At 57.7% G+C, this 27,884-nt stretch overlaps 1 protein-coding gene across 3 annotated transcripts in view; it reads right to left on the bottom strand.

Moving 5' to 3' along the window:
- The window catches only part of ARHGAP23 (Rho GTPase activating protein 23), a gene marked incomplete at both ends in the record, with an annotated part of 62,130 nt that overhangs the window by 9,085 nt on the left and 25,161 nt on the right, over nt 1-27,884 (bottom strand). The window contains 18 exons of one of the 3 annotated variants that reach the window (XM_084236704.1): nt 2,117-2,242; nt 2,804-2,893; nt 3,107-3,180; nt 6,620-6,698; nt 9,800-9,955; nt 10,330-10,451; nt 11,108-11,238; nt 11,501-11,562; nt 12,787-13,104; nt 17,331-17,474; nt 18,496-18,553; nt 18,774-18,885; nt 19,087-19,242; nt 20,728-21,892; nt 24,653-24,707; nt 24,871-24,949; nt 25,156-25,251; nt 26,431-26,461. In XM_084236704.1, coding sequence (XP_084092830.1) covers nt 2,117-2,242; nt 2,804-2,893; nt 3,107-3,180; nt 6,620-6,698; nt 9,800-9,955; nt 10,330-10,451; nt 11,108-11,238; nt 11,501-11,562; nt 12,787-13,104; nt 17,331-17,474; nt 18,496-18,553; nt 18,774-18,885; nt 19,087-19,242; nt 20,728-21,892; nt 24,653-24,707; nt 24,871-24,949; nt 25,156-25,251; nt 26,431-26,461 — 3,054 coding nt within the window. Of the gene's footprint in view, nt 1-2,116; nt 2,243-2,803; nt 2,894-3,106; nt 3,181-6,619; nt 6,699-9,799; nt 9,956-10,329; nt 10,452-11,107; nt 11,239-11,500; nt 11,563-12,786; nt 13,105-17,330; nt 17,475-18,495; nt 18,554-18,773; nt 18,886-19,086; nt 19,243-20,727; nt 21,893-24,652; nt 24,753-24,870; nt 24,950-25,155; nt 25,252-26,430; nt 26,462-27,884 lie in introns of all 3 variants that reach the window. The other 2 variants (XM_084236703.1, XM_084236705.1) reach the window with 2 other exon arrangements.

The raw sequence follows: 27,884 nt of genomic DNA, 5'->3' as shown, positions 1-27,884 counted from the left end.
GATTAAAGTGAAGTACTACGTGTAAGACCTTTAGCACAACACACTGCTGGTGCATAATGTGTCAGCTATCATTATTCGAAGGTGCCAACTCAGAGACAGCCTGATCAGAGGTAGCCTGAGGATGGGCCCTCGGAAACCAGTGTTCAATTCAGATTTGAGAGTACACAAAAGTGCTCCAGAAGTCTACAGGCAACTTCCAGTGTCCCCCCATAGTTTTCTGGAAGAATTCATGCTGGCTCAAGTCACCCTGCTTTTTCTAAGGAGGTAAAGAAAGGAGAGGTGCCAGCTCAGCTGGTTCCTAGGATGAATGCCTGAGTGGGAAAGCCCAGACCTCAACAGCAATTCATTCATTCATTCGCTCGCAAACATTGAGCGTTCCCTCGCACGGGCACAAGGTTTGATGCTGGGAACATACCATGAAGGAGACAGGTGTGCTCCTCTCCCCCGCCCAGAGGAGGGGCTACTGTTCTTGGCTGGGGGCTCCCCACCGGGGCTCTGGGGGAGAGTAAGTAGACAGTCTGGCCTCCCTTTTCCCTGAAGGCTGCTATTCCTGACACCACAGCTGACCACAGGCCTCCAGCTTCCAGAGACTACTCCAAGAGCCACAGGGCCAGCTTCCCTGTCTTCCCTACTGCCCTCCCCCGCTCCTCGGCCAAAGCACATTCATGGGGGCGCCAGGGGCTCCTGGTGGGTTTGGGAGCTGAACGTCTCCAAGGGAGGAAAGCCTCCTCAGGATCCCTTACACTGCCCAGCGGCACTGGCCTAGCTGACCGCTCAAGGTATGGGGGCTGGCAGTCCCAATGTTAGGAAGAGAAGGGGGCACAGTGCCCCCTCCTCGGCTCAGAGCCCCGACTGCGCACCGCAGGGAGGGAACAGGCAGGCAAGGCCAGTCAGATGACAGGTCTACCCCACTGCATCGCCTCATTGGCCCTGGTCAGCCTCCTGGACTCTGAGTCAGCACTAGGGCATACCGAGGAGTCGGCCTCCCACTAGGTAAGCAGTAAAACACAGATTTTGATCAGAAAGACCTGGCTTAAATTCCTGGGGCTGCCATTTATTAGGTGTGTGATGCTGAGCAAATCACTTTGCCTGATCCCCAATTTCCTCAGCTGTAAAATAGGGGCAACATGACCTGGCTTTCATGTCTAAAGCGTCTATGAGGTGGGGGAGGCTGACCAGCTGCCAATATATTTCTCCTGGCAGAGGAAGGTCTGGTTCTGTCCTTTGTGGGCTGAACCACTATAGATTTAAAAATGGGGGACTCCCCAGTGGCACAGAAGTTAAAGTTTCAGTGCTATCAAGCTATCGCCAGCCACTGTGGCATGAGTTCGATCCCCGTTCAGGGAGTTGACCCACATGGTGCAGACCTCTCCAGTCGTGCCCACTGCTCTCCTCAGCAGTGTATTTCAGTAGATCCGCCTGTTCTGTTCCCCACTCTGTCTCTAGTGAATCCTCTCACCGTCCCACACATCTGGCCTACACCCCAGTTCTTGTATGCACAAATAAATAAGTAACTTAAAAAAAAAAATTTGGAAATGAAAATCTGAGGAGTCATAAAAATTCCCCAAGCACTCCAGAAGGGGGTGGTGCTGCCCTGCTTGGGCTCTGGAAGACCAAGACCTCCTGCGCCCTCTGCTGCCCGCTCTGGGTTCTGGGCTGTCACCCCTTCAAGGACAATAACAAGAATCCTCAGACACACTGGACTTTCACCCCTCCAGGCAGCCTCTCCTAACTGGGGCATCACCACTTCTTCCCCAAGCCTTGGGCCTGCCAGGGCAGAGCTGTGCCCCCACCCTGCACTTCTCTGGCCATCTTTCCTGGGGACCTCCTTCTGAAGGCGCCCACCCCTGCTTCCACCCCTTCTGCTCTCCAACAGCAGCACCTTCCCTGACCCTCCTCCCTCTGTCCCCACAGAGCCCTAAGGCCTCCTCCTCCTGCTGGAGACTCAACTTCCCAGAAACACAGGGAGTCTTAGAGCCATTCCTGTTGCTTCTGAGAGGCATTCACCCTCCTCCGGGCATTTTTCAGGGCCACCACCCCTTCCTGGAGCACACCCCCAGCCAGCGGGAGGTGGCGCACAGGAGGACGCGTGTGATATGGCGGGGACAGCTCTTACGTGCTGGATCAGCGTCTCCACGATCTTGTAGCGGTCGGGCATGTGCGTCACCATGTCCGCCATGTTGTCCTCAGACGTCCTCACCAGTGTTGGCCCAAAAACCAGGGCCAGGTTCCGGGGCTCCATCTGGCCAGGGAGGAAAGCAGGTCAGTGTCAACATCCCTGTGAGCACCGACCTCCAGTCCCCAGTAGATCTGCCCGTTCTGCTCCCTCACCCCAGGACCCCCAGGCTTAGGGGTCAGGCCCCCTTGTGTGGATGTAGAAGGGCCTGGTCTATGGAGCACAGGCCAGATTTCAGCCCCGCTTACCCCAGGCCTTTGCAGCTATATTGTATACCCATACTGTGCCAGCGGAGGGAGAGCCCACAGTGGGGATCCATAGGGGGCTCCAAGGGTATTTTAGCACCAGGAGAAATCCTACGGCCCCCCATTTTCCCTACTGCAGAACCAGAAGATATGAGAGGGTTACTAGGAAAACTAAATACACGGGATTTGAGCTAGATCAGAGGACAGATTTCCATTAGACATAGGGGACTGTGGCTCTCTGCGTCTGGAGATCCTCAGGGGAGAGGTGCTGGCGGGCATGTCAGGTGGAGTGGGATAGAGATTATCTGGAAGGGTTTGGAACATGCCGAGGAGCCTTCAGCCTATGCTTCCCTCCCGCACACCCTCATGGGCGGCCACCTACTTTGTTTTTCTCGGAGTGATTGGCAATGGTCTTCAGATGGCCCACGAGGAACTTGAGCGTCTCATAGTAGTGTCCAGGGAGATCCCGGATCTGGGTGGGAGAGAGAAGGGACAGGGCTGTGACAGTGCCCCCTCCTACCACACCCCAAGAGACTCCCCCACCGGGGCCTGAATCTACCGCCTAAGGTCTCCTCTTTTGTAGGTGGAGAAAGTGAGGCCCAGAGTGGACCTCTACAAGGTCACAGAGGGCATTGGTACCTGTGCCCTTCCCAGCTGCTCTCCTTTTGCCTCTGTCCTTCCTTACCAGCTTCCGCAGCGTCTTCATCCGCTCCCTCGAGTCTTCGATGCGATTGGCTTCGATGAAGTCGTTGTATTTGTCTAGAACACAGCGATGGCTCTTTAGAGAGGTGGGAGGCAACCCCTTCTCCCACTCTGAGGGTGGGGGCTTGCGGGCTGAGAGGCCCAACGGGGGTAGGGGGGGCAGGCGGTCTGTGTTTTGTGTCCATGCCATTCCAGTTTCTGGGGGCTTGTGTTTGTGTGATGGAACCCACCACTGGGATGCACCTGATCTGGGGAGGTAGGTGTGTTCATTTGGGAAGAAGTAACACCAGAGCAGCAAGCTGATCTTGAGAAAGGGGACCTGGCCCAGTCTCCAGGACAAGGACACCACAAGGTCATCCAAGGTTACTCAGAAAGAGGGAAGGGTTTTGAGCCTGTAGACACCCCTCCTCATTTGTGTCAGGATCCCCCGACTCCTTCTAGAGTCCATGCGGATGTGATAAGTTTATTCTAAAATCCACTAGATGAGTAAAGAATTTTTAGCCAAGAATTTTTTTTAAGGAAGAATGAGGAGGGAGGACATGACCTACCCGTCATCAAAACATAAACATCTTTGGGCCTCCCTGGTGGCGCAGCGATTGAGCACTGGGTTGCGAAGCTGCCCACAGCCTCTGCATCGCCAGTTCAATCCCCGGCTGCTCCCCGGCCACCGGGTGCGGGTCCCACATGGCGCGCAGACCTCTCCTGCTGCTCACTGCTGCCCTCAGCAGTGTACTTCGGTCCTTCTGCCTGCTCTGCTCCCCGCTCTGGCTCTGGTGAATTTTCTCACCCTCCCGCGCTTTTGACTATACCCAGTGCTTGTATAAATAAATAAATAAATCTTAAAAACAACAACAACAACAACAAAAAACATAAACATCTTTTAGTAAAAGATAACACAGCTGAGGTGGTGGGGCACTGACCAAAGGAAGGAGAGAAACAGGCCCTGCAGAGCTCTGCTACCTGAGAAAGGCAGCACTTAAACAGGAGGCCAGAGGGAGGGAAGTTAACTGTCCCCCAGGCAACTCTAGCTTGGGGGGAACAAATCCACAAATCCAAGTTCACGCAGTACTTAACTGCATGACAGAGTCAAGGAGAAATGTTATTAAAATGTTGGGGGGAGGGCCTCCCCGGTGGCGCAGTGGTTGAGCGCTGGGTTGCGAAGCTGCCCGCGGCCTCTGCGGCGCCTGTTCGATCCCAGGCTGCTCCCCGGCCACCGGAGGAGGGTCCCGCATGGCGCGCAGATCTCTCCTGCCGCCCGCTGCTCCCCTCAGCAGTGTACTTCGGTCCTTCTGCCTGCTCTGCTCCCCGCTCTGGCTCTGGTGAATTCTCTCACCCTCCCGCGCTTCTGACTGTACCCAGTGCATGTATAAACAAAACAAACAAACAAACAAACAAATAAATAAAACATGCCTCTATAAAAAAAAAATTAAAAAAAAAATCTTGGGGGGAAAGGAGAAAGTGCTTTTATAATCATGAGACCATCATAAGCATGAGATGCGGAGGGCGTCCCTGGTGGTGCAGGGGGTTGAACGCTGCGCTGTGAAGCTGTCTACGGCCTCTGCAGCGCGGGTTCAATCCCGGCCAACCGGGGAGATTCCCACATGGCACAGCACCTCTCCTGTCTCTCCCGCTGCTCCCCTCAGCAGTGTACTTCATCAGTCTGCCTGTTCTGCTCCCCACTCTGTCTCTGGTGAATCCTCTTACCCTCCCGCGCATCTGGTCTGCACCCCGGTTCTTGTATAAATAAATAAATCTTTAAAAAACAAAAAACAAAACCTGAGATGTGGAATCCACTAAAGCTACATTAAGAGCTCTCACAAGTTAAGTAATTGCTTTCCATTTCTACGCTGAAAAGTTCAAAGGCAAACGCCAGACCATGAGCAAATATCTGCAAACACTAACAAAGGGGTCACGCCCATGATATACAAGAGCTCGTTGCTCATAAACACATATGAGAAAAAACAAACCACCCAACCGAGAAATGGCGCCTGGTCAGAAATGGCACCTGGTCAGAACAGGCAGCGGCAGGAAATAGAAGAGGCCCACACACTAGTGTCGGGACAGTGAGTCTCCCAGCGACGTGGGAAATGAACCCAAAAACCACGGCAAGAGACCATTTCCCTGACCTGAATAGCAAAAGTTTACACTTGATCTTAGCCAAAAGGCCGAGAAGCGATGAATAGCAAAAGTTTAGAACAGTAATAACACCCAGGGTTAGGGCGATGCAGACAAACACTCTACAGTGTGGGCGGGGTGTGAGCTAGGGCCTCCATCTCAGAGTGCAACTTGACATTGGCCTTCAAAAGTGTTCACCAGGACTTGACGTGGCAATTCCCCTGGAGAACAGGGGTCCAGGGGTGCAGGGCAGAGCCAAGAAACGTTCCTGCACACTTCTTTATTATTACTAGTAAAAATCTGAAAGCCACCTAAATATCCATCCCTAGGGGAGCCATTAGAGAAACTGGGCTCTAGCACCTGGGCAGTGCTGACAGCCATGAACCTCAAGACTGACAAGCCTGGGTCTCCCTGGTGGCACAAGGGGTTAAGCACTGAACTATGAAGCAATCCACAGCCTCTGCAGCACAAATTCCATCCCTGGCCAGGGAGCCACCACATGGCACAGCAGACCTCTCCTGACTCAGCAGTGTATTTCAGCCAGTCTGCCTGTTCTGCTCCCCATTCTGTCTCTGGTGAATCCTCTCACTCCTCTGCATCTCTGGCCTGTACCCCAGTTCTGGTATGCATAAATAAATAAACCTTAAAAAAAAAAAAAAAGAGTGACAAGCCTGGTTTGGTTAAGAGCAACTGAGCCAGGGCTGTGCCAGAGGCTCACACTGGCTGAGAGGCCATTGTGAGCGTCTCTTCCCGAGCCACTGGTGACAGCTCATCTGTCGCTTGAAACAAGCCATGGTGGGAATATTTACACCATGGAAACGGGGAAAATGCTACAGATCAAGGCTTTTTTCCTGGAGAGCCAGATGTTAAACATTTGCTGGAAAACCACGGAACTCTCCAGGCTCCAAATCCCGTATGCCTGGGGTGACTTTGTTATGCAAGTAAGAAGGTCTAGAAGAAAACAGCAGATTGTTAATAAGCAGCTCAGCAAATAGTTACAATGTCTGGGGCCAAGTCTTGGCTCTGACACCTATAACCTGTGTGAAGTCATTTGGGGAAGTCATATAACCTCTCTGTACCTCAGCTTCCTCATCTGTAGGTACTGATAATAGTACCTACCTTGGGGAGTTGCTACAAGGTGTGGTGCTTGGCACATAGTAAATGCTCAGAAAGTATCATTATAACCTCTGGGGACAGGAGTGGGAGAAACCCTTGTGTTTACTGCTTTCTTTTCTGTACTAGGTTTATTAAATGCATGGGTTCCTTTTGTCTTAACATGAAAAAAAAAAGTAAAATCAACAAACCAAATTCTAAGAGGAGTAGGTGCATCATAGGAAGGAGCCCCTCCTCCTCCCATTCCCCACATCCACCTCTGACTCACCATCGGTGAAAAGAGGCTCGGGCAGCTTTCGGAAGAAGGACTTGAGCAGGCTGCTGATCACATTGAGGTCTTGCCAGCGCTGGGGAGGGAGCACACGTGTCAGGACATAGGCTGACCCAACCCAGGGACCTAGACCCTTCTCTCAGGACCATGGCAGCCACCCCAGCCCAGGTGCCCTCCCTGGGATGCACTCACAGCACTCTCTGCCCAGACCAGGGGCCTCGGGGATGGCCGCAGAACAGAGTCCCCAGCTAGACCCTTCCCCCTGACTACCTGGTCCCTCCCTGCCCCAGTTAATCTATTGGGCCCCAACATTTGCACCTTCACAGAAAGCACCAGGCATGCTATCCCTGCAGAGGGAACTGGGGGGACAGTGGTGAGGGAACCCAGCCTCCTAGTGCAGTTCCTGCCTCCCAGTGATGCCCATTTAGTGGAGGTCATTCTCTGTCTCCTTCTCCTTCTCCCTCCCCTTAAGTATCCAAGACATAGCAGCTTCTCACTGGTACCTTCCTGCCTCAGGCCCTTTGCACTTGCCTGTTTCCTCAATTTGGCACCCCCACCCTCCACCCCTTCATGTGACTGACTGGCCTCTCTTCCAGTCTAAACATCCCCTCTGCACAGCTAAAGGAGCTGCCACTGCCCAGTCACCTGTCTCACAGCCTGACTGTTTCTTCATAGCACCCTCTACACTGTCATTATCACAGGGCTTTGTTTCCTGGTGCCTGCCTATCTCCCTGAGGGGCAGGGATCCTGTCTGTCTTATTCCTCCCCCAGGCTCTTCTCACCTGCCTAGCTGTAAGCCTGGCACTTAAAAGATCTAAATCAGTAGTTCTCACCTGGGGTCCCGCCCCTGCCCCAGGGCCATTTAGCAATGTCTGGAGCCACTTTGGTTTTCACAGGTGAGGTGGTGGGGGGTGGGGTGGGGGACACTTGCATCTGGCAGATAGAGACCAGGGGTGTTGCTCCAGAGACAACCTCCCACAACAAAGAATCATCCTGCCCAAAATGTCAAGGGTGAGAAACTTGGTCTAAATAAATGGGTGTCGAATACAGAGGGTCATTATCCATCCTGTCCATCAGGGGGCGCCATCGCCCTGCTCAAAGTCCAGGACACACATGCTAGGAACTGCCCAGGATCACTCAGGCCCAGAGAGCAACTTAGTATCCTCAACAGAGACACCAGAGCCTACAATATACAGGCTCAGTACATTAAGCAGCTCACTGCTTAATGCCAGAGAATCCCCAAAACATACCTTCCCCACAGGCTTATCGGGAGTTAGATTCACTGGCACACAACACTGCCAGCGCACCTGACAAATGGCAGGACTGAGACAAAACCACACACCTAAGCAAGCCCCAACTCCAGGCTGAGGTCTGGTGCATCCCCAACCCTACCCAGCACACTCCTCACCCTACCCCAGGCCCCAAGGTGTGGGCCCTTCTCATCTCCCAGCTGCCTTGACCCCTCCTGTGTGCAAATATGTGCCCCCTGGTCTCTCCTGTGACCTCCTCTCCTGCCCCCCAGGGCCTGGCCCTTGCTCTTCTGGTGATCCCTCTCTCCTCAAACAGCTGCCCCACAGCTGTCTCACCTCCATGGCCCAGCCTGACCCCACACCCACTCTCCAGTCTACTCTCGGTCCAGTGCCTGATTATGCCATCACCCCATGTGGGAGGCTTAACATCATCCCAAATCCAGTGCGGCCACTACCTGACACATCCTCCCTCACTGACCTACTCCCCAGTTTCTGCCAAGGACAGACCGGCTCAGACTTTTGACTCTTCGCTGCCTCCACACAGCCAGCTCCTCAGGCTGCCCCCTCCTCAGCACTCCTCAGGAACACCAAGTCCTCCTGAGGCCCGCTGCGCTGGGCCTCCCTCACTATGTCCTGTAGTGGTCCTTCACAAACCCCACTCTTATTTAGGGCCCCCAACTGCTGAGCCCTTGAAGGCTTCCACTGGATCATGCCAGGCTCCATGCCCTGCCGGGGCGTCCCTCCTGCCCCCAGCCCAGGAGGTGGGTCCGTTCTCTGTCCCCACACACAGATCTTCCTCTGGGATTTTGGAAAATGCCACCACCACCTGCCTGGACAACCTTCCTACCCGCTCCTGTTCTTTCTTCAAAGAGTCCAACGCTCAAGGCCACCGCTGCTCCGGCCCGAGGCACCCTCTCCTCTCCCCTCCACCCTGTCTGGCGACGGCAGATCCGCCCTTTCTCAAGTCTAGGTCATCTTGTCTCCCCATTTTCCCAGGAAGGGAAGACTGATTCGTGTGTCACAACAGGGCTCACGGCATGTCACCGTGGGACGTCACTGCCCACATTTGCCCTTCCCAAGACATCTCTCCAGCAGAGACCCTTTTGTCAAACAGAATCATACATGAAAACCCAACACGACAGAGAGCTAGACGGGTTGCTCTCATCCAAACAAGGCTGGGGTCCCTGACCTGCCCTCCTTCAGCACCTCTGGGGTCCCCCCTAGGATGGAGAACCTCAGGCTGTGCTCTGAGCTCCCAAGTGAGGCAGTCAGATCCCTTCCCCAGCCAGGCTTGTCTCCCCAGATCAGCTGCTTTTTCCCCTAAGGCAAACTGCTCCAGAAAACATTCCCCTTCTGAGCCTGGAGTCTGCAAAGCAAGGGGAGTCTGCAAAGCAAGAGGCAGCCTATGTTTGCAAGGCTTTTGAGCTGAGATTGGTCTTTACATTTTAAAGGGTTGTGAAGAAAAAGGAGGAAGAGGAAGTGGAGGGAGGGACAGGGGGCAGAGAGGCAGCAGAAGCTCTATGTAACCAAAGCCTAAATATTTACTACCTGGCCCTTTTACAGAAAAGACGCCTTGTCGCTGGCAAACCTTGGGTGTCTGCGTCTTTGCCCAAGCATTTCCCTCCGCCTGGAATGCCCTCGCCTGACCTTTAATGACTTCTACTCATCCTCAAGGCCCCCAAAGTTGCTGCCTTCTTGCCTCAGCTTCAGTGCCCGGGGCTGTGATGCCTCTATCTTCAAGGCCTCAGTGGCTGTCCGTGCCCGCAGCTAGCCTGCAAGGCAGGTCCCGTCTTGCCCATCTTGGGGCCCTGGCCCAGGGCTGGGCAGTTTGCCAGGCACGATGAAGGGTTGTCACAACACAACATGTAGCAAAGCACCCCCATGCCACCTCAGCCTTCCCTCCACAGCTCCCCCAAGGCGAACCCACCTCATCCTGCAGGTTGATGTCACCGGGCCCACGGTTGAGCTGCTCCTGCAGACTGGACACTACTGCGTTGTTGCCTGGCACTCGGTAAATGCCCGTGGACTCCAACCCCCGCGCTTCCACGATGCGGCAGCAGGCAGCCACAATCAAGGGGACCCGCTGGGGACACACAGGGCAGGCATGTCAGGGAGGGCAAGGGAAGCATCTCCACTAGTGGGCCAGAGGAGGGGGCTGAGAAGCCCAGCTACCCCCAGGAGCCTCTCAGGGGGACAAAAGGTCTTAGCTGCCCCCAGCTCAGGGGGTGGAAATAATACCAAAGCTTCGACATGGTCTGAAAAGGAACACTGGCTGGGGGGCAGCGGTGTGAGATCTGCCTCAGCTCTGTACATCCCGGCAGACTTAGGAGTGGGGGGCTACCTCATTTGGGCTGTCAGACAAGGTGGGGAGCTGGTTCCCAAACTCCTTGGTTCTCTGACCCTCTGTGCCTTGGCCACCCGTTTCCCTGCTTGCTCTGGACTATGGCAGGGACACACCTGGTTCTCTGTGGCTGGCTGGCACTCCTCCAGCCTGACCCCAAAGGCCCTGGGGGTGGCCTTCTTGTTCTTCTTGATGATGTTGATGCCCCAGGGAGTTCTGGAGGCAGAAGCACTGTCATCTGGGGTGGGGGAGGCGAAAGAGTCAGAATGAGCTGGGCCTGGGAGGAGGGGAAGCAGCAGCCACCCTTGGTCACACACACCTACACGCCCGCTCACACGTGTCTGGACATATGGGGACTCCATCAGAGAGGCAACCGGGGTGCCAACGGCTGATGAGAACTGACATCCCAAGAGAGAAGACTGATGGGATGAGCATGTTTATCTCAAAGGCGAGAGCCTCAGCGTTACGTAAGAACTTCTATGTGGGCTCCAGGCTAACATAATGAGGTGGGGGGCCACAGGTTCTAGTACAATCAAGGGAGAAACTTCTAAGAGCCAAAAGTGTGTGAAGGTGGAAAAGTCTGCCCTGGAAGGATGTGCCTTCCCCAGGGATGGGAGGACTATGCAGCTGGCACGTCCCAGAGGGCATGTCCCAGGTCCTCCCAACCTTGAGACCCTGAGAGCGGCCACTGCTCACAGGCAAACACATATGGACAGACACACTGAGATAATACTGGCTCACTCACAGGCACACACACACAAACATGTGCGCATGTTGCACACACACATGCCCTCCCTGCACGTGCGAAGACCCACAGGGCTGACCGCGTGTGTACACACACCACACAGGCACACACATGCTCGAGAGTCACCCCCGTAGCAGCCACATTCCTACCTTTGCTCCCTGCAGGCTGGTCCTGAGTCCTGAGGCCACGGGCTGCACTCTGCTTGAGGAACTCAGACTTGAGGCCCCCTAGGCCACGAGAGCCTTTGGGGGAAGAATCGGCTTTGGGCCCAGAGCTATGGCTGCATAGAATAAGGGGGAGAGGACAGGTCAACCTCTGACGTGACCCAGCATGCCCCTACCCTTCCACCACTTTCAACCCCTCCATCCCTGAGGCAATCCCTCCATGCTCTTCCGGTGACCGGTGACCAGTGACCGGAGGCCTCAGGGCCCCTGCCGGCCTTCCCTGCCTCCCTCGGCAGAGGATGACTCTGTGGGAGCATCTGCCTGGAGTGCCCCCGCCCCCACCATGGCCAGGACTGCTCCATGAGGACCCAACCTCACCTCACTTTTCGATAATCATTAAGCTTCTTGCTGATCAGAGCTTGGTTGGCACAGCCGGGGTCCTGGAGCAGGAAGGGAAGAGAGAGCAGACCAGTCAGTGACCACAGCTCGCCTGCCCAGGGCTCATCCCTGGCTTCGGCCCTGCCCCCTCTCCTCCATCTGCCACCTGGAGGGCACAGACCCTGGAGCGAGAAAGACCAGAGCTGGATTCCTGAGCCCCCCTCACCAGCTGTGTGACCTTGGGTAATCCACTTAGCCTCTCTGAGCCTCAGTCTCCTTGGCAGTAATGTGGGGAGATAACATGGCAACCTCAGGGTTGGGGTGCAGAATAATGCACTCAGCACAGTCCTGGCAAGGCACAGCAATTGCAATAATGGAGGTGACTTAGGAGCCCCTGGCCACTGCGTGTTGGGGACAGCCAGGCCTCTCAGAGCAGGAGTCCCAGATTCTAGGCACTTTCCTTCCTATCACCAGGAAAGACAATGTCCTGGGGAGGCCAGTGCCTGGTTCAGTGAGAGACTGGGTGCTCAGGAAGAACACCCAGTGGCCCAGAGGCTATGCACCCCTCTTCCCACAGCCAGAGCAGGAACAGGCCTGGTAGGGCCCCACCCACTGTCCTCTTGGCAGAGACCAGTCCCCGAGCCTGGGCCTCCCCATATAACTTCACGCAGGCGACACCAGCAGAGATGCAAACTCCAGCGCAGAGCTATGGCAGTAGCTGCCCAGGAGGGCACGCCATTTAAAAATTCTCCCAAAGTCCTTGCCAAGGCCTTGGCTCAACCCCTGCTGCCTGCTGCCAAAGGCCAAGCCTCTTGGCCTCCTCCCAAGGTCAACATGTTGGTGCCCCTGTGGACAGGCCAGCCCTGTCAGAGGGTCAGGCGCAGTTCTGGCACAGGGGCACCTCATTCTGTAATACAGTCCACAGGGGACCCGCCCCCCACACCTCCAGCGAGAAGCTGAGGTCAGCTGGAGCCGACCTATCTGTGCCAGACCTGCCCAAGGCAGTCATCGCTCTAACAGTAAGAACGACTGTTGTCCCTACAGGCACTACTGCCACTGCCAGTCACAGGGCACCACGGACACCGGGTGCTCCGTGCCCACTGTCTGCACTTTCTCCACACAGGCCCTGGGAGGCAGTGGCAAGAGCACGGCTGTCAGGCCCTGTGGGGAGAGGACGCTGAGGCTCGGAGGGCGCGGGCGGGTCACTGCGGTGAGGGGCCGGCCCTGGTCAGCTCTGGCTCCCTGGCTCGGCGGGGCTGGGCCCGGCCCGGCCCTCAGGCCCTCACCTCGCCCTCGGCCCTGCTGTTCTCCCGGATCGCTCTGATCCAGCCCAGCATGTCATCCCGGTCCTCAGCCTGAAAGAGATATTCACAGAAGTCAGCGGTGGTCAGCCGGAACACGTGCCTCCTCTTGGTCTCGCTGTAGGAGATGTCCACCAGGCAGGAGCCGATGCAGACGGGCGCCGCCTCGTCCTCACCTGCGCCGGCCGCCGCAGCCCCCGCCGCCGCCGGCCCGGGCTCCCGCCGCTCCTTGCTCAGGGAGAGCGAGCGCGCCCGCAGCGCGGCGTACACCCGCTTCCACTGGCGCAGGCCGCCGCCCGCTTTCTGCAGGGAGACACGGAGAGGAAGAGACGGAAGGGGGGCATGTGAGAGGCCAGGCCTGCCCGCCCCGCGGGCACAGGCCAAGGGGCTGTAGAAGCTGCAGACACCGGACGCCGGGGCGCCCTGCCCGCCGCTCCCCGGGCCCCTGCTGCACCCTGCCCGGCCGCCCAGTCCCGCAGCCTGGACATCCTGCCCATCACTCTCCGCTCCCCTAGGAAGTCTCCAACGTCTCCCACTCTGTCAACACCAGCACCCACACTCATCGGGCGCTGGCACGCCCCAGAGACCAGCGGGGGGCTAGGAGGGCAATCAAGTCCCCCCAGCAAGACCCACCTTACAAAGGACCCTGTAAAGCCATTCCTGCTGCCCCTCACACCGTACCGCTTCGCAGCAAAGCTGGCCAAGAGTTGTCACACCTGCTCCCCCCACTTCTTTGCCTCCCACTCAACTCTCCACTCAGCATCTCCCTTGACCGGCAGATGCTCTCAAGGTCACCCAGGCCTGAAGTTGCTAAAACCAGAGGCTGCTCCTGACCCTTTCCTTGACCTCCAGAGGCATCTGATTCCACCAGCGAGACTTTCCCTCTCCAAACCCTCTTGGCATCCGGGACACCAAGGTCCCTGGTTTACCTCCTAACTCCACCAGCTCCTTCCCGGCCTCCTCCTCTAGATTCCCTCCCCTGACATTCTCCACACCAGTTCTCATCTGGAACAAATCACCCCCAGGGACATTTATCTGGAGGCGTTTTCGGTTTTCACACGGGAGGAAGTGCTATGGCATCTGGTGGACAGAGGCCGAGAACTCAGGACAGTCCCCACGACAGATTCATCTGACCTCATACGCCGGCAGAGCTGAGGTTGGGCCTGTGCCCTCAAGGAGCCGGAGTCCAGGCCTTTGTGCAGGGCTCCCCTCTCCGCCCGCCTCCCTCCCTCATGACATCATCCACACTGGGCCCTTGGTCCTGTCCACCTGCTAGTGGTGATTCCCAGCAGTGTCCCCGGCCCTCCCCTTCCCAATGCGGGCCTGTCCCTCCCACTGCCTGCTTGGCTTCTCCTTCACGTGTACACGGGCACTTCACAGGCTGCTTGCTCACCACGGGCACTTGATTTTCACCGTCAAACCTGTTCTCCGTTCCCCAACCCCATCTTTTCCAGCAGTAAATCTGAGAGTTGCTCAGAAACCTGGGAGTTGCGGCTCACTCCTCCCTTTTCCTCCACCCTTGACAATTCAACCCATCAGGAAGTCACAGCTGCTCTGCTTCCTAAGTATCACCTGTCTCCACCTCTCCTGCTCCCACCCTGTCCAAGCCATCGGCAATTTTCGCCTGGACAACTGCACAAACCTCTCCAGTCTCCTTTGCATCCTGTACCCAGCAACTGCAGCCAGCCCTTGCACACATGAATGAGACTGGGCCTCTCCCTTGGCACCCTTTCATGGGCTCCCACTGCCCTGGGAATCAAATTAAGGGTCTTCTGTCACCTGGCTGCTGCCTCTCTCCAAACCCTCTCTCTGCGCCCTCCTTATTTCTCACTATGCCACCCATAGGTCTTTCAGTGAAGGGGCAAACCCTACCTTCCTCGGGCCTTTGCCCTGGTCGTCCCCTCAGCCCAGAGCCCCGTCTCTTACCTCCTTCTCCTTCAAAGGTCACCCACATCAATCACCTCCTCAGCAAGGCCTCTCTGACTATATTTTTCTTCTAAAGGCAGGTCCCAATTCCTTTCTACTGATGGACAATCATCACCCTGTTCATTTCCCCAAGTGCTCACTGAAGCTCAGCACCTCACAGGCAGGGGAAGCGCTAGTCACTAGTTACTGAATAACTGACTGGAAGTCCGGGGCACCTTGAGGCCAGGGGTCCGCCGCCCCATCAGAGGAGGGCTCCCTGCGCCACACCCAGCGTGAGACTCGCCCTCAGCACAAGCCAGATGAGGAGAGCCAGGCACAGGGTGGGCCTGCCCACATCTGCCATGAGCTCCGCCTTCCCCAAGACCTGCTGGACTGGGAAGGATGTTCTGAGCAGGAGACACCAGGGCCCCTTGGGGGAATGTTACCCTCTGAGAGAGGTGGTGCCAGGGGTGCCCCTCTGAGACAAGCCAGCTAGGAGGCCATGCCACCCCTGGGCACCAGCGTCCCTGCTGATAGGTGGGCACTCAGGAACTCAGGACGACAGACAAACCAAGGGCCTGGAGCTGGCTTGACCGTTCTCCTAACTCCAAGACCACAGCATTGAGGGTACGAGTGGGATCAGGTTTATCCCCACAGGAGTGGCCAGTGAGCAGGAGGGGCCAGCTCATCTTCCTGCATAGGAATTGCTCAGCCTGGGCTGCAGAGGTCCCCAGAGCTGGAGGACAGGCCACCTGGGTGTCAGGGGTCTGCAGGTCTCACCAGGGCCTCCCAGGGGCTCAAAGGTTGGGTTGGAAGAGTTTGTCCACACCTGGTTTTCTTTCCCCAAACCTCCTCCTCCAGTGCCCTGTGGATCACAGGAAGGTCCCCCACCCCACCACTGCAGGCCAAGCTGTGAGCCTGGGAACCAGTGCGCCGCTTCCAACTGCCCTCACCTCCCAGGCCAGCCCTTCCTTCCCCTTGAATTTCTCTAAATTGCCCCTCTCCTTGGCCCCATGCCACGACTTGGGTTAGGGTCCCCATCCTCACTCACCTGGACAACAGCAATGGTGCTGTCTCCTCCTGTCACAGAAGCGACCCTTCCTCCTGGGCTCACAGACCCCATCTTATTTAAGACCTTGCAAAGGCTTGCCCCAATTGATGAGGCCCCGCATGCAGGGGCAGGCGCCCACCTCAGCCCCCACCTCTTGTCCTGGCTTCCAACCTCCCAGCCCCTCTGCTAAGTTAGAGTCACCTATACCACATGTGGCTCCCCTCAACTCCCCCGTGGCAGAGTCATGCTCTCGTAACTGTTATGCAATGTGGTTACTCTGCTCATGGGAACAGGGCAGGGCAGGGCTGGCCTGGCATTACCCAGAATTTCAGCCCAGAATCTAGAAGCGCTCAGAGCAGGCAGGTCCTGGGTCTTTCTCCCTGCACTGGGCGAAGGCAAGACATTTGCTGGCCCTGCCTGGATCACACCTCACCCTCGCACTGGCTGTGGGGCGAGGATCATGTCCCCATCTCACAGATCAGAACAGTGAGGCTCTGAAGATAAGGGGGTTGCCCAAAGCCTGAAGCTTAAAAGTCACTGGACAGCAACTCCAAGTCTATCTGACTGAGAAGTTACATTCTTTCCGGGTACAAGACCCCTAAAAGGAAGGGGAAACTCAAATAATAGCAGTAAGCAGAAGAATGGCAGCCCCCATGTCAGGTCCTGGGAAAACCCTTTACTTAGATCATCTCATTTAATCTTCGGCAACAGGCATATGAGCTAAGAATCGTTATTAGCTTCAGTTACAGACGAGGAAACTGAGTCATGGGCAGGTGAGTCACCCAGCTCCACCAGCAAGTAAAGGTGGCGCAGTCAAGAACCAAGCCCAGTCTGTAGACAGCTCTACTCTGCTCAGCCGGCTGCCTGGAGGGACGGCAGTGGGTGCTCCCCTCCCTTGGGCCATGATGCCAGTTGGGAACTGGAAGTCTGTACTCCATGGACCCAGGGGGCCCCACCTTCCCCCTTCAGGATCCTGCTAGTCTCCCCACTCTGGCTACTCCCCCCAGACCCCAGCTGCCTTCATTTCTCACCATCTCTGAGCTGGCTCTTACCTGGTCTTCTTGCCTCCAATTCAGTCCCCTCTAGTTCACTCCCCAGGAAGCCACATGAAAGAGGCCAGCCCCTGGGACCTTCAGGTGCCCTTAGGATAGAGACTAGAAGCTTTGCTGACTCTGCAAGGCCCTGAAAAGGCTGACTTCTGCTTTCTGTGTGGTCCTTAGCTCCCCTAAGAGCATCGCCCTGGCCATGCTGCCTCATTTTCTATGAGTCTCAGTGATCACTTGGGGAGGTCATCTGCTAACCAAGGATCACTGTGGTTTTATCAGAATTCCAAGTGCAACTTGATCAGATTCACCCCACAGTAAAACACCCCTCCCCCAAGTAAACCTCTTTCCCATGAATGCTTCAGGTCCCCCAGGAAGTTCGTCCTTGCATCCAACCTCTACCCCTCATGCCTAAGCGTCAGCGGGCTCTCTCTGGCTCCAGAGGCTACGGAGTGGGTGTAGGAGAAGCCGGAGAGTTCTGCCGGAGCCAGCTTCCATCCACCTCCACCTCATTCCTCCGGCCATCTTACCTTCCCCTTCTTGGTGAGGACCTGCTTATAATACAACCAGCCTTCTCTCCTGATATCACTGAAGGTGGCATCTGACAGGTCAGAGGTTGAGTGTCGCTTAGAAGGAGCGTCTGCATCTTCAGAAGTGCCCCAGCTATCCAAGGACTGCAGCGAGACAACAACGGGAAATTTAGGGTGGCTGCCAAAGCACCAGCATCTCAGGAGCCCCATGGACCGCTTGCTGCCTGATGTGTGCCTGCGCTACACTCCACCGTGCTGTGTGGCCTCATGGGCCCCGCTTGCCCTCTCTGAACCACTGGTGTCGAGGTCATGAGACATCCGTGATTGGGAAGCCAGAAAGGAGGAAAGGTAGTGACCTACTCCCCACATGTCTTACCACGCTAGAAAAGCCAATCTGGAACCTCCCTTAACTTTATAGACTTGCAGGAATTAAGGAAACAGAGGAAGTGATCGTGTCAACATGGAGTTAAATAAACAGGGGAAGTGGGAATGTCAACAGGACTGAGTTAGTGGAGCAGGTAGTCATGTCCACAAGGAGTTAAACAGAGGAAGCGACAGTGTCAACAGGACTCCAGCAGGAGTGGTGACAGGTCAAGGGAGAGTTAAGTAAGCAGAGGAAATGATAAGGAATGAGGCAGGTGACAAAGTCATCCAGGTGTTAAATGAGCCAGAGATCTGGAGGGTTAGAAATTGAGACGGCTTTTCCAGTTCGCTCCCCATCAGAAAGAGTTAAGGCCATCTCAGAACTGACTCTGTGACTCCCCAGGCCTGACACCCCTTCTTCTCCATCACCCTCAACCCTGGGTGCCCCCCTTTCCAACCTGCCTCTTATCTCCTGAAGACGCCATGAAAACACTGAGAGCAGGCCAGAGGTCAAACCATGAACAAAGCAAAGGAAGGCCCTGCCCTCCTGGTGCTTACATTCTAGCAGGGGAGACAGGCAGGGGAGGCCTGGCACTGCCATGGCAAACGCCGAGAAGGAAAATATAAAATGGCAAAAGGAGACATGAACTGTCAGGGGCGAGGCTGAAATTTCAGGGAAGGTCTAAAAAACCCAAAGAAAGTTAAAAAGTGGATCAGGTGGCGGGGGCATGGAAAAACATGGGGGATAGGGGCATGGAAAAACATCGACGCCATGACCCCTGCCTGCAACATTACCACTCACCCCATCTGTGAAGAAGCTGCGAAGCATCCGCAGGCTGGGCACGCGGTTTGGCAGGCGCCTGGGGATTCAAGGGCCAGGGTGAGAATGTGGGAAACAGCGCTTGGACCTCACCCCTCATCCTCTGTCTCCCACCTCACTTCCCCAGGCTCAGAGGCTACTAAGGGGGAAGCACACTGCCTGGTGTGCAGAGGACCCGAGGGCCCAGAGCCCCACCAGGGAGCCCAGTGAGCATCAGCCAGGGTGGCCGTGAGCGCCCCCCACTCCAGACAAGGCCTCACCGCAGAGCCCTGCCCTCGTCCCGGAAGGTGTTGAGTCCGTCATCGCAGGACTTGGAGCGTTCCGTGGTGATGGCCAGCAGATAGGAGGAGCGGCGGCCGGCCTTGATGCTGCCTGCAAAGCCACCCAGCATGGGCACTGGGGTCAGTGAGGCATCAGGCCAGGGGTTTTCCCAAAGCCCTCAAATCTGGGCAGGGCCAGGAGGTGACTGTCCCCAGGAAGAGCAGAAACCAGGCATCAAGCAGCAGACCCATAGAGACCCCTAGGAACCAGGCAGCGGGGAGGAGAGAGGGCTAGGGTGCCGGGAGCACTCACTGCAGTCCTGGGAATAATGGCGGCCAAGCGCAAAGGTGAAGGTTGGGGAGGACGGGCTGGTGCCCAGGACGGGGGCCGAGTTCATGGCGCTGGAGACCACAGCAGAGGCGGGGACGTGCTTGGCTTGGAGGTCAATGCTGGGGCTGGTGGGTTCGTCTGCACAAGCGGAGGGAGTGGTGGGTGAAGGTGGCAGAGAGTTGAGCCTGCTGCCCCCAGCCCAGACTTGCCGGCCCCAGTGCCCCTCATCTCCAGCCCGTGACGGCACCTCCAAGGTTCCTCAAGTGCTCAGACCACATGCCCTCTGCCAGGGGTGACCAACACACCAGACTGTGGGCATGGAGGCTCAACGCCTGCCCCCCCCCCCATCACACTGAGTCACCCTCCTTAGTCCTGGCTCCTGAGGGCAGGGGCTGTGTCTCCCTCCCCCTCAGACATGGGCTCCTGAGGGCAGGTGTCTTTCCCCCCAGACTGGCAGCCTCTTGAGGATAAGGACCATCTCTCTCAGTTGAGGGCTTGCTCCTTGAAGGGGGGTGCTATGTCTTCCCCATCAGAGTGGGGATACTCTGAAACTAAAGACTACTTCCCCCCTCAGACTGGGAGCTTGCTAAGACAAGAGGCTGTGTCTGCCCCTCAGACTGAAGCCTGGTTGGGGTGCGCAGGGGCTGTGTCTCCTCTCCTGGCCCAGCCCTCTTCTCCCCTCCGCCATAGCTGCCTAGGGTGAGCTCACCACTCAGCTCCAGTTACCACCTCTTGGCTCCTGATTCCCAGTCCTATGACCTCACATTGCTGTATTTCTTCCAAGCCCCTGGACCCCAGCCCAGCGATCCTGCTCCCTCACGGGTGCCTCAGATACAACAAACCCTAAACCTTTTCCTACCCCACTCCTTCTCATTCCCAATATGGCGGTGAGGCTCTAGTCACCTGGCTCCACCTAGACCAGAGACCTGGCAGCCACAACCCTCTCCACCTCTTGCCCAACATCTGCCCTAAATGTGGCAGGTCTTCAGTATTCCCTCTGCTTTCAGGATAAAGTCTAAAATCCCTGGAGACCAACAAGGTCCCCTCTGACCCTTCCAGTGACCCCAAAGTGCATCTTGCCTCTTTCACCCTAAACATTCTTCTTCTACCTCCTTTTCATCCTTCAAGTCTTAGCTACAATGTCCTTTCTCCAGGATTCTCCTCTTGGCTACTGTGCTCTGATCCAGACTACGTCTTCAGTCTCTCTTTGCTCCCACCACACCCATCCTGCAGGGTTGTTCTTATCTGATCATCTCCCTGACCTGGTTGGACCTGATACCAGGAAAACATGGGTCTAGCACAGTGCCTGGCACAAGTATTTGTTGGATGATGGAGGCATCGAGAATGGATGGAAGGAACAAAGAGAAAAGAAGAAAGAATGGAAGGAAGAATGGATGGGTGGAAGGAGGGGACAAGGGAGGGAGAAAAGACGACGGGAGGATGAGTGGAGGAAGGATGGAGGAGACCACAGAAGAACGGACAGATGGATAGACTGACAGATGGACACACAGAGAAACAGGCTAATCCTGTCAGCACACACCCCAGAGTTTTTCCCATGGTAGGGAGGTGGGTGGGTACAACAGGGCACGAAGTCCCCAAGACACCACCTACATCATCACTCACCGATAAAAGGGATGGACGCCAGAGAGTCTTCAGTTGTGGCCAAAGGAGCCACCTTCTTGCCCGGGCGATCCCCTCGCCCGCTGGCCTCTGGCTCTGGGGACTCGTCACCAAACCCAAGGTTCATCTGTCTTGCAGGGGGCAGCTGGACCTTGCGGCCCGTCGGAGGCTTCTGCCTCAGGACCACCTCATCTCGGCGATCCTCAGTGGGGGGCTCTAGGGCCCGGGTGCTGGGTTCTGGTCGGACAACCCTGGGTGGCTCAGAGGCCTCTGGTGGAAACGGTGCAGAGGACTGGGCCAAGCTGAAGGTGGGCAGCCCCCCGAAGGGCGAGTCCCGGAAGGAGAGTGCATGCAGAAGACCAGTCCGGCGCTGGAATGAGGGGCTATAGCTCCTGTACCCAATGTAGCCGATGTCATCCAGGCCCTGCAGGCCAGGCTGGGGTGGGGCCTGTGGCCCGGGCAGGTCCCTGGGTGGGCAAGCAGAAGTGCGGGCAGACGGATGCTGGGAAGCCCAACCACAGCGTTCGAAGCGGGGTGACACCAGTGCCCCTGGTCCCAGGGCCTCAGCTGAGCGGGTGGCCCGGCTCAGGTAGTCATCTGAGCGAGCTCGGTGCCAGCCCTCCTGGCCCAGCTGGCTCAAGGCACCCTGAGAGGTGGAGCAGGGCCACGGGCGGTGGGCAGTCATATCCTCCAAGCGATCCTGGGAGGCACTGCGGGCCCGGGGGGGCATAGCAGGGCACCGTCTCTCCCCCGCCCTGCGGGGGACCTGGTTCGACAGCCACTGTGACAAGGCCTGCTGACACTCCAGTCTGCTGGGGGGCACCCGGCTGCCAGGCTCCGGGAAGGCACGGGGCGTCCTGGGCTCCGAGGGGAGACGGGGGAAGGCACCAGGGCTGGGGCGGGGCTGGCTCATCCCCAAGGAAGAGTTGTCTGGACGGGAGCGAGCGGTGGACGGGCCCCGGGGCCCCGGGTCACTCCAGGCAGCAGGACTGCGCGGGTCGCTGGGCAGTGCTGAGAGGGGCTCAGGCACCATAGTGGCCCAGGCGGAGACCCGGGCTGGCGGGGCGTAGGTCTTGCGAGGGTAGCAGATTGGGGGTGGCTCTGGGATGCTCCGCGCTTCTCCAGAATACGGCTCGTTCCCCTTCAGGTAGGCGTCCTGGGAATAGGCCTGTCCGGGGACACGGAGGCAGGTGAGCAGTGCGGGACAGGTCCCACGGGCAGGGCCCTGGCAGCCTGGGAGATCAGCACCTCAGAGAAGGAAGAGGGCTGAAGGGAGAGGACCGAGCAGGGGAGTCCTTAGAGGGAAGGGTGGGAGGGTGTGCTCCAAACAGCCCACGGAGGACAAAGGGAAAATAAGAGGCCTTGACACATACTCACACACGCTTACACTCGAGGAAGAGCCAGGATTTCTCGAAGACTTATGACAAGGACAGCCTTCACCCACAAACACTCTGACATGTTTTCTAGGGTCCTCCCCCCATGCTGGCCTCAGCCACCTCCCTGCTTCTTTATGTCCAGAGATGCCCGCAGCCCCCTGGGCAGAGCTGGGAAACCTCACAGAGACCAGTCACAGTAGCAGATGACAGGGAAGGGATGTGTCCGGGGTGGGGTGGGCTGTGGGCGGGCAGAGGCTAGGAGTAGGCAGAGGATGAGAGAGTCCAGTTAGCCCTCCACCTCCTGGACAGGGAGCTGGGAGCCTGGCTCTTGGGCCACTGGGGTGATGAGGAACTTGTCCACCTCCTACTCCATCTGGGCAAGGCTTGGGGGAGATGCCAGACTGGCTGAGGGGCCATGGCCACCTTCTGCCTCCCCAGGCCTGGAATTTGGCACTGGGAGCTGAGGCTGACGCTGCATTGCTGAGGAGTGACAGGGCCGGCGCCCAGGCCCAGCCAAAAAAGGAGGCGGCCCCCAGGGACAGCGGCCTTGTGGCCCTGGCCTAGCCTGGCCCTTGATGAGATGCCCGGGGTCCTGTCTCAGGACGAAGTATCAAAGGGTAGGAGGATGAAACAAAACACACACACACACACACACACACACACACACACACTACAAGGAGACAGGAAAATACACACCCAGAGATACTCACACAGTGAAACACAATGAGACACGCACACACAACTACACCTCCAGTTCCAGGCACACACATCATATGACCAGGACAAGCTAAACCACACCCAGCACACTCAGCCCCCTTCGGACCCACACCCCGGGGCCAGACACCCACATACCTCTCCCTCCTGCCATCCTGCTGGCCTCCCCAGCTCCCGGCATCACAGCGGTGGCAGCGGCAGCAGCATCCCGGCCAGCCTCCGCCCTCCCTCCCACCCCCAGACACCCCCCCACTGACCGCTGCAATGGCCCAGGTCTCTGGCCCCCACACCCCACGCTCTGTGCCCTCCCCGAAGCAAGGCGGCCCTCAGCCCCCTCGGCTCTCGCTCTAGCTGCCTGGGAGGAGGAGGGAGGGGAGAATGGGTGTGGAGGGGCCTCGCCGCGTCGGCGGTGGCGTCAGCAGCTGCCGCGGCCCCATTGGCCTCCAGCCTTGGCTCCCAACCACAGGAATGCCTGGGCCCCACCCTCTGGCTGGTCAGGGATGGGAGAGCCAGCAGAGGCCCCCAGTTGCTGACATCTGGCTGCTTGCTCACCAAGCCTGGGTAGCGGAACCCTCCTCCTTGCCCCCCTTGCTTGGGGGGGGGGGCGGGTGTGCCCAAGGTCGGACCCCACCCCGCCCCCATCTTCACCACCCTCTATAGCCTGTTTGCCTCCCCTCAGTCTGTGGGGAGCTATATGGACAGAGCCCTTGAGACTGCGGAGAGCCACCCACCTTTAGGTGCCCATTCCTATTTCCCCCTCCTCAGGAAGGGCAAGGGGACAATCGAGGTCAGGGGGTGGAGGTTCCCAGAGGGGCATGGTGCCAAGCATGGCACTGTGATTACAGTGATTATGAGAGCACGTCCAGGGTAGAAGCCAGCTCGGCGGCTCCCGGGGCCTCCCAGGCTTGGCCTTCAGCCCTCCCATGGGGGGCAGTGACCTTGGGCGTAAGGAAGTTGGCATCTGGCAAGGACTGGGCGCTGGGCAGGAGGACTGCCCTGGGCTCTGGGTCAGTTGGGGGTTGGACACAGAGGAGGAGACAGAGTGTGTGTGTGTATGTGAGTGTGTGTGTAGTAAGTGGGTGCGCGTGTGAGTGGAGGAATGCTGAGCTCTAGGTGCCAAATGCCTGGGTGGGGGGGCTCCCGACTGCACTTCTCGGCTGTGGTCCCGTGATGCTGGTGCGCAGGCGCCAAGCGGGCGGCACGCATGCGGTGAGGACGGCCAGCGCCTGGGGGATCAGGGGCCGTTCCTACTGGGAGACACGGGTGTTGTGTTGTAGGGCCCCAAGAAGCTGGGGTATATGCTGTGATGTTTTGGTTTGTGGGGGTATGTGAGGGTGCCTGTGTGCTCCCTGGCACGTGGCTGTGCGTGTGCAGAGTCAAGGGTGGCACTGCGGACTATGTCGCGTGCTTGTGTAGCTGGCATGTCCAGCTGGTGTGTTGAGTGGTATGTGGTGGGGTGTGTGAACAGTGGGGTGTGCCCTGTGTGGGGGGCACGTCTAAGGCAACACTGCCTCCGCGCTAGGCAGGGAGGGCGTGCAGGGAATAGGCGTCTCATAGGAGCTGACAAGAACGAGCCCGTCTGGCAGGGCCCGCTGGGCCACCCTCCTTCCAGATACCCTGGCAGGAATCCTGCCTGCCAAGGCCAGCGCCTCCCCCTTGCCCAGCACAAGGCAGCCCTAAATGAAGCAACCATCAGTTGTGACCCAGGGATGGGCTGGCATCCCTAGTTGGGCAATGTGGGCTGGTGCTGCCCCTTCACTCCCTACTGCCCCAGGGGAAGGGCTGGACCCTGTGCCCGGCCCCAGGGGGCCCCCACCTCTGACAGCAGCAGGACTCACCAGCTGAAGGATGTCCTCGTCCTTGGGCATGATGGAGAGCTCCAGAGTGTCATCACTGTGGAGACAGGGCAGGGGGTCAGGCCAGGCTGGGCAACAGGGCCTGGGAGAACATAGAACTTGGTGGCCAGGGCACCCCCAGGGCCTGGGGGCAGGTTGTGCAGGGACTTGGCAAGTGGGCTGGGAGCTACTCTGGGAGAAGGGAGGCAGGGGGCACTCACCTGTTCTGGATCAGAGCTATGACCTGGGAATAGGTCTTCCCAATGACGTTCTCCCCATTCACCTTCACCAGCCGGTCTCCTGAAAGGCAGGTCCACGTGAGAGTGAGCCACGGGGTGTCAGTGGTCCCACCTGAGAACCAACCTTTTTACCAGATGTGGATGACAGTGCAGGGACAGGGGCTTCCCCAAAACCTGGATCTAAGAGTCCCATCCTAACCCATGGGAGGGGAGAAGAGATGGGGCGGGGGTTGCAGGGAGCCAAGCCAGGTAACAGGGCCAGCTCACCTGTGCGCAGCCCCGCCCTGTGAGCAGGACCATCATCCTTCACATTCTTCACAAAGATGGTATCCATGGGCTCCAGACGGTGTCGGGGGGAGGGTCCTGGTGGGCATCAGCCAGGTTAGCTGGGGGTGGCTGCTGAACGTCACACCCAAGCACAGCTACACACACAGGGGACACACACTCAGAGAATGATCACAGGCACACGCACAGAGACACAGACCCACACATCCATGGGGACCTGGATGCACAGAATGTCTCAGACACAAGGACACCATGCTGGGAGAATGAAAACCTCCATGAACAAAAACCTACAGGAACACACGGACTCGCTCCTTAAAGTCTAGTGTCTCAGCTCTGTGCTAGAAAGCAGCCTAAAAGGGATGCCTAGGTGTGGTCCTGCCCTTTCCGAGTTCATCGGCAGACAGACTCTTGTAACAGTCTATAAGACAAAGGAAAGGGAACCAAGGCAGGGAAAGACAGACCCCTCCACCCTCCGCCAGAATATCCACACCCAGAGACCTAGGCAGAGCCGCAGGAAGGTCCAAAGCCCAGACACCCTCCACACATACCTTCCACCCACTCCCTTCCTAGGCTTGGGGGCTCCAAGCAGAGGCCTGAGGACCCTGGGATGGGTACTCAAGACATAACATTTTGCCCCAAAAATATCGCTCTGGGAGCTGCTGTCTCCTTCAGAGAACTGGGGCTGTCCTAGGCCTCTGGCTTAGGGACTCAGGAAGGCAGTGCCCCCAGTGCTGCCCAGAGGAGCCCCAGTGGCCGACGGGAAGGCTGTCTGCTTTAGGGTTCTGAATTTAACGTCCAGGGAGCCTGGGTGCCAGGAAGGGGCCTGCTGGGATAGCATGGTTGCTGCTTTTTCTGGAAAGGGAAAGCCTTCACGGTCCCCCTTATGCCCAACCACCCCCACTGTCTTCTATCCCCAGAGACAGCCCTTGCTCAGCCGCACCCTACCACCAGCTTCCCAGCCCTGCAGCACTCCCTACACCCTGTGCTCCTCTAGACTGGGAGTAGCTTCAGGGCAGGGGGCAGGCCTCAGAAATTCATCTGCCCCCCGAAAGCCCCCCACAATGTGGAATGGACAGACCCAAAGGGAGACAAGCGTGAGTAAAGGTGGGAGGAGAAGAGTGAGTGAGATGTCCAGAGCAGACACGCAGAGAAGATCCGCCAAGGGTGGGGGCACAGCAAAATACAGGCTGACTTGGGGGAGAGGGAGAGAGGCAAGCTGGAGGTGAGTCCAGCCCAGCCCAACCCACGGCTCCTTACCTCCTCCTCGGCCTCCATTCTCTTCCTCCTGCTGGGGACAGAGAGGTGGGTGTGGCCCTCAGCAGCTCCACTGGGTGGACCCCTTCAGGCTCCCCCACCCAAAGGCCTCCCCTCTTATCTCCTTCCAACTAGCCCAGCTACAGGGGACAGGGTGGGAGGGGTGTCCTGGGGACAATTCCCAGTAACATGAACACTCTCGTGCCTGCTGATTCCACCATGACAGTGTCTGAAAGCCCCCCAGCCCCATGGGGAGCCCTGGACCCCTTCCCTTGGGGTGCTCACAGCCAGATGGAGGAGTACCAAGCACACTGACACAGAGAAGACCCGGCAGACACAGATAAGCAGGCGTGACCAGTGCAAACAGTGGCTATCAGCTCTTAGAGAGCGGGAAGGGAAGCCTGATTAGGGTACCTCTGGGGGGAGGGGAGACCATGTTGGAGGGTGGCTGGGAGAAGGCACTTGGGTGAGGGGAGTGGGTGAGCATGTGCTTGGTGGCAGGACTGGATTGGCTGAGCTGGAGGAGAAAGTCAGCACCAGTAAGCGACAGAAGTCAGACTAGCACACGCAGGCTTGAAAGCAAAGAAAGAGGGAGCCGATGAAGGTTCTTGAGTGGGACAGAGTAAATGTGAAAATACCAATTAGGAAAGAGGATCTGGGCATCTAGGTGCAGGGCTAAGTGGAGTCAGGTGACTCCCAGGGGTCATCACGTAGACAGAGCAGGGAAAGGCACCCTGCTGGGGAGGAGATAGGAAGGAGGGCAAGGAGAGGTCAGAGACAGTGCAAGCAGGCAGGGCCTGGCTCTGGGCAGCTAGACCCGACCTTTGCTGTCACCTTGCCTAGTCCTCTCCACACATCACCAACTTACAGATGCAGGCTGAGACATCTCAGGGTCACCCAGAGATTCAGTGGCAGAGCCAGGGATGGAACCCAGGACTCTGGCAGCCAGCCAGTATAGGGGTGGGCCACAGGAAAGCCACTGGGCACTGCCAGAGATCTGGTCCTCTGCCCCTGGCCTCCGGTGTGGGGTGTGTGCCCACTGATGTGAGCTGACAGTATGACCAGCGGGTGGCAAAGGCAGATGGATGCATTTAGACAGCTGAGCTCCCCGCAGGCTCTCAGCCTATGAAGGTTCTGGAAAAGGGCTGGAGTCCACCCCTGGCTTGCCCTGCCCCAGGGTCTTACAGCGCCCCGCATCTCTGAGGTCTCTCTGACAGAGGTGCCCCGCCCAACCCTGGCCACTCAGGCGGCTTCTGCTCCTGTCACCTGCTCCTGGGACCCTGAGAGAAGGTGGCAGGGGTCAGGAAGGACAGGTTTTGGAGGAGGGAAGGAAGGACTGGGGGTTCCAGGGAATTGGGGGCTGTGTCCTTCGGCATCAAGGGGTGGGGCACACACCACCAGCCTGGCTCTGAAGCCTGGCTGCAGCCAATGAGAACAGTTTATACAGGTGACTCCAG

Source organism: Talpa europaea, assembly GCF_964194135.1.
Source record: "Talpa europaea genome assembly, chromosome: 7".
Lineage (NCBI taxonomy): Eukaryota > Metazoa > Chordata > Mammalia > Eulipotyphla > Talpidae > Talpa > Talpa europaea.
Note: the sequence above shows the minus strand (reverse complement) of the source record. Positions and strands in the feature narration are given on the sequence as shown.